This window comes from Prosopis cineraria, unplaced genomic scaffold, assembly GCF_029017545.1.
Source record: "Prosopis cineraria cultivar Desert tree isolate PC_DT_omini unplaced genomic scaffold, ASM2901754v1 PC5, whole genome shotgun sequence".
NCBI classification, from domain to species: Eukaryota; Viridiplantae; Streptophyta; class Magnoliopsida; order Fabales; family Fabaceae; genus Prosopis; species Prosopis cineraria.
The window spans coordinates 39,014,191-39,024,805 of NW_026555336.1; the positions used below are offsets into that span (position 1 = coordinate 39,014,191).

At 31.8% G+C, this 10,615-nt stretch overlaps 1 protein-coding gene across 8 annotated transcripts; it reads right to left on the reverse strand.

Annotated features, from left to right (window-relative positions):
• Positions 1-1,315: 1,315 nt before the first annotated feature.
• Positions 1,316-10,615, reverse strand: LOC129311361 (ubiquitin domain-containing protein DSK2b-like). 8 transcript variants are annotated; one of them, XM_054953625.1, is made up of 9 exons: positions 10,564-10,615; positions 5,965-6,236; positions 4,501-5,253; positions 4,122-4,324; positions 3,931-4,044; positions 3,268-3,326; positions 2,158-2,210; positions 1,808-1,903; positions 1,316-1,728 (listed from the first exon to the last, which is right to left on the reverse strand). In XM_054953625.1, the coding sequence occupies exons 2-9, from the start codon at positions 6,194-6,196 to the stop codon at positions 1,580-1,582; spliced, it is 1,659 nt and encodes a 552-aa protein (XP_054809600.1). In that variant the 5' UTR covers positions 6,197-6,236; positions 10,564-10,615; the 3' UTR covers positions 1,316-1,579. The 8 variants fall into 8 exon arrangements, 6 of the variants coding, with proteins under 6 accessions (XP_054809600.1, XP_054809604.1, XP_054809602.1 ...); XM_054953629.1 differs by lacking the exon at positions 10,564-10,615 and having other exon boundaries at positions 1,316-1,766; positions 1,838-1,897; positions 5,965-6,371; XM_054953627.1 differs by lacking the exon at positions 10,564-10,615 and having other exon boundaries at positions 1,316-1,766; positions 1,838-1,903; positions 5,965-6,370.

Here is a 10,615-nt window from a genome sequence, read left to right on the forward strand (position 1 = left end):
CACAGCTACATCCACGGTCACCGTGAATTAAATTAATTATATTTAATTCACCGTGGCACGATGGCTTGCTGCAACCCTCGCTGCTCTCTGTAGTTAATTGAAAGTTATGGTAAGTCTGATATAGCATGAAGTGGAGTGGAATGAATGAAATTCCATTATTTCAAAGTTTTATTCGAAGAATAAATAATTTTATTTAATTATTATATATGAATAATCATAACATTTATATATTTAAATTAAATATAATTATATTTTTAATTTTAGGGTGAGATTTAATGAAAGATACGGAGCTAACTATGTTGCAGCTACTCTCCAAGGATGACCATTTTCATATATTATTATTTATTATTAATTTTCCATGAGATACTTATTAGATCTAATTTTTATTATTAGATCTCATTTTTAGAATAATAGAGAAAAATACATGCAAAATTTAGGATGATGTAAACTAAAAAAAATTTCAAACTTGGAAATATGATGTGTTAAAATTAAGGGTTTTTATACTTGTTCCGATCCCGTTTAGCTCAATTTCATACAGATAATGTCAAAACAAAGTAATCTTGATCCACCAAAAAAGAGATGGGACAAAAAGGTTTCGGACAAGACTAAGATAACATTTAGAATGTCCTATCATATCTCAAATATAATATATATTATCTTTTTTTTTTTATTAGCAGGTAATAATTTATTCATTCGATGTAAATATAAGCATATTTTTTGTTTTAGAAATGTTATTTCACCATTTTTCGAAATATTTGGGAGGCTCAAATCAGTCGAATTTTTTTTTTAACAAAAGCAGATTAAAGCCTAATTCAAAATAAACATTGCCATTGTACAAAACTAATCCTAGTTCATGTGAAATAAACTAGAAAATAAATCAGCTTATAACTTGGACAAAAACGTTGAGCCCACAAATCTAACCCAAATGGGACCTCTGCATTAAGCCATCAGCGCAGACAAAGCAAACTTTCTTTGTCGGCTTTTCTTGCAGCTTCAGCAGCACCGTTAATTGTTAATTAATATAACGAACAATATAATTTATTTTTATATTTATCTATTTAATAGTTTTTTTTTATTTTGTATTCCTTGACAGTAATTTTGTATTGTCAGTTGACAAAATATGATGATATCTTACAATCCATTTAGTCAATCCCACTTAATAAAATAGAACTCATTATTGTTGTTATATTCTCGCATTGTCAACCATGTTTTAACGTATTATCAATTCTTACTATATTGCCCTCCCCTCTTCCCCCTTGAGAATTGGACATCAAACTCGCACGCAACATCACGGAGTACTTCAAACATTGAGGGGTAGAAAAAGAAAAGAAAAACTCTAATTAAATTTGATGAGTTTAACTGAGAGAATTGATAAAACCTGTGACACTTTGAATATAAGTATGTACATTAAGAAAATAGGGCCTCATCAAGGTGGGAGGACCGAGGACAGATTGCAGTCCAGAACCTACACCAACGTCTCAGCTCTGACCATTACAATTTGGATAGATTTGTCGTTTGTTTATGCCCAATAGTGGCCACTCTCAGCAGTCCATGAAACGCAACTTGTATGACATATCTGCTACTGGCCTGAGTTCCCCAAAAGCCGTTCAATCGCTGCATGAACATTGCCTGAAGTGGCAATAAGGGCCCTTATGTTTTCCTGCGTATCAGAGAAACCCATTTCCTGGAGTTGCGAAAGCTGGGCTGCATACAATTGCTCTGGTGGCTCTGACGAGACAGACAAGTCGGTGAGAGAGCAACCCAATCTACAAAGAGAAGTATAAAATTAGAAGACAGCAATGCTAACCATGAGATCTGTTTGGAACAGGTAGGCTACCAGTTCCAAGTCCACCAAACACGTTTGACAACGTCTCCAACCACAGGCTGTTCATTCCCCCTGCCGCTAATAAATGCATTTTGATAGTAATTAGGAAGAAATTCTTATGCTTTCTGCTAGAAACCAAACAGTACTTGCATCATACAGGTGTTATTTTAAAAAGGCTAAAACGGGTCAGTAATATATTCAACTGATTTCACAAAATTATAAATATGGATGGAAGATCCTAGGAATTGATCAAGCAATTAGATTTGACAAGGCAAAGTCATTCAAAAACACATCTCAATCAGATAAACAGTAAATAGCTTCTATGAACGTACGAGAATTCAGAGTGGCTTGCACGCCGGTACCTCTGCCAGTTTGACCTGATTCCCTGAAAGTGTATGACATATTAATAGAAAATCAAGAAGAGAACTTAGGCAGGATCATAAACACTAAAGGCAGCCAACAAGCCAGCATCCAACTCATCTAATAAACCAACCACATCATAAAGATTCAGATCTTAGGCACAATTGAGTCACCGTCCAACATTCACATTGAAGAGAACTTTAGAAGAATGCAGATGTTGCCACTTGGTTCAAAAGCAATAACAGTTGTTTCACAGAGCCAACAGTCCTACCAATTTAAAGCGATTGTAGACGTTCGAAACTAGCCAGATTTCTCAAACATTGCTAATTCCCTTTGAAAAGATAGATTCAAAAGGACACGTTCATATGCATGCTACACCAACACATTAATCTGCATGCATACATGTCTATTCTCATATATGAATTGCCGTATATTAGCTCCATTCAAAAAACAAAAAACAAAAGAAAGAAAGAAAATGGGAGGAAAAAAAATCCTGAAAAATCCCACCAGACAAAAATCTAAAATCCTGACTTTCAAGTGTAAAATCTGATAACCATAAGCACCAAAAGTGCAACTGATAATGAATAGCTTTCTTGAAAAGCAATCAAAGAGGAAAAAAACGTAGGAACAAAAAGATGGGAATGGTCAGTAACATGATTCTATCATGCAAGATAGAAAACAGTACAGCACCAACTGGCGTATCATAAGATAATCTTTATATCAATGCCAAAAATGTTCTGTGGAGTTATGATTCTTTGAAGGTTGGGTTGCCAATAGAGACTAGAGAGCCATACACGGTATGGTACATGAGAATTACAGAAACTGATAAAGCATACAGTGTGACACCACATCTATGCCTAAAAAAAGTCAGATGAGGCATCTAGACTAAGAAGTTCGCTGCAACGAACTCCAGGTCCAGGGCACAGCAAAGTGAGTAAACAAAATTCAGTAATAGGCTTGGGCAGTTGCCACATCAAGGTTTTCATCAAGTCTACAATAATCTTGTATAAATTCTTAGAAAATATTTAAAAACAAAAAAAGCCATGCCAGAATATGAAGGTCAGGACTGTGCCATTACTTACTGTGTTGATTGTTGCTGACCTTGCTGAGACAAAAGCGCTTGCTGAAAAGTCAAGAGATGCTGCCAGTGTGGCATAGATAGAGATGAGAGAAGATTTTTTACTGAAAATAAAGCTTCAAAATAGACAGGTTCCAATGAGACAAACAATATGGCTTCTTCATCACAATAGATCAAATTCAAAGAATCAGATTTTTTACTGAAAATAAACCTTCAAAATAGAAAGGCACAGAATGACAGTCACATTTTTATATGCTTAGATAGGGAGCTATTAGCCAATCATTATCGACCTGTTGTTCCCCCAATTCAACGAAGTCTGATAAAATGATCATTTATTTCATATTAAACACATAGGAATACAAACACAGCCAAGGGGGGGACTAATTATCGACCCGTTGTTCCCCCAGTTCTATGAAGTCCGATAAAATGATCATTTCTTTCATATAAACACATAGGAATACAAACACAGCCTTGGGGGGAAGTAATTATCATTTTATCCATGATTTGATCAAGTGAAAATTCAAAATTGTAATTGTCCATAGATGTTTACACAGATATCACTGCTATCTGCTAATTTGGAATTGATAATTGGACCACATAATAAGACCACCGTAGGAATAAGACCACAGTGCAACTTGTAACAGATGCAAAACTCAAAATTGTCTACCTGAAATGTCTCTGGTGAAGACATCAAGCGAAGGAACTCTGGGTTTTGCATCATTTGTCTAAGATGAGGGGTTAAATCAGGCATGCCACACTGCTCGGCATTGACACCAAGTATCTAAAAGTAAACTGAGTGTTAAGAGAGATCAGATCAACACGTGCACATATCTGCCATCAAGAATGGGAAGTAGATACCTGATTCACAGCCTGTGGGTTGGAAACGATACTTTGCATCATTCGTGAAATATTTGGACTCTGCACTAACTGGGCGAACAAACTGGAATCCAGTACAGTACCCGCCAAACCTTCAGGTTCTGGCAGATCAAGTCCCAAGGTAGTGGGTGCCTGAGCATTCCCTCCACTAGTTGACCTTGTCGTGTTATTTTGGGTACCTCCAGCTGCCATAATTTATTATCAATTAGCACTGTACTAGTCATAAGCAGCTAAAAAATATAGCCAGAAGTTTTAGGACAGACAGAGAGATGAGAGGGAGAGGGAAACCATTTTGAACCAATTGACAACAAAGAAGTGCTCAGCCACCATTCAGAGGATGTGACAAGATACCTAAACCTACCTCTAGTAGAGGTCCAAGGATTAGGGAGTGGACTAGTATTGGGAGAGGGGGAACCAGCAATTGCTTCAGAACTAGTACTTGAGAAATTAGTTGATCGATTGCTGGCTTGGCCACCTTGAGTTCCAGACAGTGCTGCAAACGGATTAGAGATGTCATTTCCAGCACCTGCCATCATAGTGGCATTTAAGAATGGCTCCTGAACATTTGCATACATACGCCTCAGCATGTTAAATCCTTCAGGTGAAGATTCAATGTTGCTCATTGCTCTGTCTGTATTTCTCATCATTTCACGCATGATCTCAGGGTTTCTTGCAGCTTCAAGAGTCTGGCGGAGAGTGCTGGGATCATTAAGTATGTGCGCTAGCTCAGGGTTTCGATCCATGATCTCTCGCATCTGCGGATTACTCATTATAAGATTCCGCACAGTGTCAGGATTATTTATCAGACTCTGCATAGCAGGTGTGCTCATTAGGTCTCTCATCAAATTGGGATTTAAAATAACTAGTTGTTGCATTTGTTCAGGGTTAGAAAGGCCTGATCCAAACAAGCCATTCATGCCACTGACTCTGGTCCCATTGAGGCCTTGTCCAGGAAATAATGAGGCTCCAAGACCAGACGCGCCTAAACCCCAACCTTCATTAGCACTGGGACCACTTGTACTATTTGGAGTGCCATTGGTCCCGCCAGTGGTATTAGTCGTTGCACCAGATGCAAATCCACGAACCAGATGAACAATGCGATCAGCCTCCAAACCTATCCAGCATAAATAGAAATTTTTGTTAAATTTGTTCATCTGACACACACACACCAGGAGAAAAAACAAGTTCAAGCTAGCTAAATTGGTTGCATGACAAAAATAGTGGATGATTGAAGAATCTTATAGAGAACATTCAAGGTAAAAGTTTCAGAGTGCAAATTAAATACTGAAGTACCAAAATAAATGTTAAAGGAGATCAGTCCGATTCCAAGAAGTCGAGATAAATAATATTTCAGCTTTAATTTAAAATGTTAAAAATTCAAACATCATAAGAATAAATATATAAATAAATAATATTTCCACTAAAAAGATAGCAGCATGGCATTACAAATTTTACATTCACAATCATCCGCAAGTGCAGGCACCCTTTCTTCGGCAAAAAAATGGATCCTTTCTCTTTCACTTCTAACTTCCCGTCTTTAATTAAGAATCATTAAAGACAATAAGCATCCATCCACAACCCTGATGTAGCATAACGAGGAATCATTTTCTCAGACATGCCACGCACATATTAATATTTTAATAATCTGTCTACATCAAGATAAAAACCTCAATTATATTACAGAATCATTAGAATCTGGAACAAAACCGTGGCCAAGGACGAAAACCCATCAGCAGATTAAAATAAAAGCAATGTTCAGGCCGTATCTATCCAGGTATCAATTTACTCGTAATATCTTCGTTTTTCCTAACAATATCGGCTATACCGTAGCTTTGCAGGGTTTGATCGTCCTTCAAGATTCGACCTTTATGGATCAGCCGCTGTTGATCGGATGGGATATCGCACTTATGAGCGATAGCTTCCTTGAATGATCTGACGGTGGATTCAAGATTAATCTGAACCAGAAACTTAGACCCATTGGAGCAACGAATGTTGATGTTCACTTCGTCAGTGCCCTTTGATCCCGTCGCGTCGTCAACGGCACCGTCACCTCCCATACTGTTCCCGTCCCTAACACGGGAGGCGCCTAGAGTACTTCTGGAACAGGAAACCGAAAACAGAAACTCAGATAGATTGAAATGAAGGGATTTGGAACACTAACCCTGCAGTGATCGCAAACAGACTCGAAATCAGAGTTGGAGAAGATGAGCTGAAAGCTTGGCAAGAGATGAAACTTGAAATACCATTACTCCCTCTTTCAAAAAATTAAAAAATATAAATATTTTTAATCAAACCTTCCTTTAAAAAAATAATTAATATTATTTTTTATATTTTTTTATTATATGAAGTGAATCATTTTAAAATAAATAAAAAATAATTATTTAATAAAAATACTGTAAAAAATATAGTAATCATATTTTAAAATAAAAAAATATTTTATATTTTTAACATACAATCTTTTAAAAAAAATATTACGTTGTTGCACGAAACAATAAATAAATTAATATTATCATATTATAATCATGATAATCAATACTCTTTTGTAAAATATTTTTTAAAAATTTAAATTTTAAAAATATAAAATACTTTTAATTTTTTAAAATATAATTTTATTTTTTAAAAATATTTTAATTAATAAATAACTTTATATTTATTATAAAGTATTTAATAAGATAAAATATAAAAATATGGGATTAGTTTAAAAATAAATAACTATCTTATTAGGTATAAAATTTTTTAACAGAAGGAGTATAACTGATATAAAAAATAAAATATTAATGTAAAATAATTAAATTAAAATACTATTAAATAAATAAAATTTTGGCAAAATAATTTAAAAAATTCAGGAAAATATTATTTTTGTAAGAAAAATATTTGGTGATAAAATGTAATATGTGGCATTACAATTATAAACATTAAAAATGATGATATTTCAATCGAATAATTTTAATTTTCAAAATTAAAAATAGTAGATGAAACTATTTTTTACAAGATTTTTTGGCTTTTTTTTTTTAAGGCTGGAGGAAGAGATATTGCCCTTCTACCGAATAATTTCAAATCGCAAAATATAAATAATAAAACAGAAATAAATTCGGATCGTTTTAGGTCAATGTCATTTAAACCGATCTCATCCCCTTTTGACTTTTTAGGGAAAATGACAATGACAATTAGTCACATCCATGCCGTATTGCCGTTCCAACCCGGTTCGTCAACATCAATTTACTATGAACTATGATATGAAATAAAGCAAACGTAATTATTAGCCGCAATAATTTTATCGTGTTTGTGGATGATTCACGTCCCTTGTTTGGCCAAAATAACAGTCCCTTAATTTCTTCATATTTTTAATTAAATCTCACCTTAATAAAATAATTATTTATTTTTAAAATAATATATTTTTTATATTTATTTTTATTAAATATTCTATAATAAATATAAAATTATTATTAATAAAAATATTTTAAAAAATAATAATAATTATATCTCAAAAAATTAAAAATATCTTACATTTTTAATATTTAACTCTTTAAAAAATATCTTATATTTTTAAACGGGAGAAATATATATTTAAACATATAAATTTCTTAGATAAATTGTTTAATATTGAAATTCGATTTTATTTTTACACATCAAATTATATTCACCTTTACTTGGTAACTTATGTTGAATTTTTTAGTTCTTTTAATTTTCATAAATAAATTAAAAATGTGATGCAATTTCTAAAATTGAATTCGGTCTGATCTATTATAATTAACATAAAGTGGCACACAAATATATTTGATCTTTTCTTTTGATCTTATACATATAGGAAATAAAATCGTAAATTTATGCCACAAAGATATGTCAAACATCAAATATAAAAAATGAAGCTCTTCATCGGGAAGCCAAAAACAGGGTCCTGTAACTCTACAATATTCTTCATATCAATTGTGTGATCTCTCACTTCAATTGTCTCTAATAATTTGTACATAAGAAATCAAGTGCGTGGGCAAAGAATTGCATGTAAAAAACAAAGGTCATATTCAAGATCAGAACAAAAAAAAAAAAACTTAGCCATGTTTGGTTACTAGAATAAAATAAAATAAAATGAATTAAAAAAATAAAAATAAAAAAAATTAAATCACCCTCCTCTCTATAGTAAATATGATAAAATTTATTAATATATACTACAAATGTGGGACCTTTCAAAAATCTCATGAATCATGATTTCAACTTCATAAACTGAATTACAAGTTTCTTTATAAATGTGTTTACCTATTCCTTTAATTATTTTATTTTTATCTTTATTTTTTTAATACATTTCATTCCAGTGAGCAAATGTAACTCTAGACTTTAAAGTATTGCAATCCTAATTACCAAAAAAAAAATGGGGGAAGCCTATCCTGAATGAAGTGATAGGCCTCCTTCCTTACATCTGGATAGGGTGAAAGTTTCAAAATATAATCAATATTTTATTCACTAAACTTCAACTACTCTGTTTTGGAGTTCTCTCAATGGAAAAAAAATTTAAAAATTTGAATGGTGATTAATAATAGTAGGCATTGGGAGCTTCAAGATTCATGCATTGGAAGTTTAAATATAAAAATTGAATGCATTGAGAGAGGTAAAGTAAAGATTCTGTAGGAGGATGAGATTATAGGTGGATGGAAAATGAAGAGATAAGAGCACAAGGATTGACAATTAAAAATAATAAAAGGTTTAGGTTAGATTGATGATTGAGAATGTGACAATGAATTTAATTGATCCATCGGACGAGTACATGAAAATGTGATGTGATAATAGTGAATTTTATAATGTGATAACAAATTTAATGTTCAAATTTATCTTTAAAATGTGATAATGAAATAGATTTGTGGCATAAATTGGCTAATCAAAATTCCCTCACTAAGATTTGAAAATATAAATTAAACTCACAAGATTAGAGGATAAAAATAGGTACTCAATCCATTAAAAAATGTAAGACATTTTTAAAAAAATTAAATATTAAAAAATATTAAAAAATGTAAAGTATTTTTAATCTTTTAAATTATAATTATTGTCTTTTTTAAAAGTATCCCTATTGATAATGAATTTGATAATGAATTTATATTTATTATAGAGTATTTAATAAAGGTAAATATGAAAAGATAGAGTTAGTTATAAAGTAAATAGTTACTTTATTGAGGTGAAAAATTTAGTTAAAAATATCTTATATTTTTTAACGGAGGGAGTAAATTCAATGCATTGCACGAGCATCAGGAAATAACAAATTTTATATTAAAACATTATTTATCACGAAGACGTTAAATTTCAAAAAAAAAAAACTTGTGAAAAATAAATCTAATTAGTTGGTCAAAAAATCAATTTAATTAAATCACAATAAATTCTATTAATGAATATTAAAATATTTCCTAATGATCTTGAGTAAGAAAACTAATAATTGATCATTTTTAAAATGAGGTCATAATAATAACTAGCAACTCCATCATTTAAACTGATTTTTTTTAATTGTCGGAACTAATCATTTAATCACAACAGCATTTGTTCAACGAAAGTAATTTAATTTGACTAATTAAGGAAACTGGTAAATCCATATCATAAAAAAAAAAATTACATGCTACATTTAACAATAGTTGTCTTCAAAATGATGAATCATTATTTTGAGTTCATCAACATTCAGTTAAAACTTCATGTATAATATTTAACCAAAATCAAGCTCTCGTAGAGTTTTTTTTTTTAATTTTTTTATGTGAGTGCGGGCTTAAGAAGTCTATGATGGCTGAAACTAAAAGATATCTCTCTCTCTCTCTACACTCTTAATGATTTATGGATAGTACAATTTGTTTTACTTCGACAAAGTATGATTTATTTTTTTAACTTTCATAACGTGCCGCAACCCATACTAATTTAATAATTAAATTCAAGAGATTGAATTTCATTTTTTTCCAACACTAATATGCATAAATTCAAGCCACCAAAACCAAATTAATATTCCTCACCTGAGTAAAAACGCAAAGCCGATCGCACTTAAAGTGCACCATGGATAGATAAACAGAACCTTCAATGAGAAGCCAAAAGTAAAGGTACTGTAATATTCTAAATTGTGAAAACGAGATTGAAGAACTATCTCGCTATTGTGAACACTTTGAGATGATTCTCCAACATTTTTTTGTTTTTAATTTTAAAAATTATCCCAACATCAGCCAAACCCACAAGACCATGACTTTTCTCCACACTACATAATATTAAAGAATAAAATGAGCTAAAATAAATGTTCAAAGAGATAGCCTCATTGTTTTAGAGAGTAAATTGCTACAACAAAAAAATGCTTTCAAATAACTCAGCCACGGTAAGGCTGCTTCGATGATGCATCTTATAGTCAATAACTTTGAAACAATCTCGTTACAATATAAGAGATAACAAAAACTAATAATTGTATGCTTACATTGCCCGGTGGATGCTTCAAATGGTTGGCTCTTGATTGAAATGGACTTACG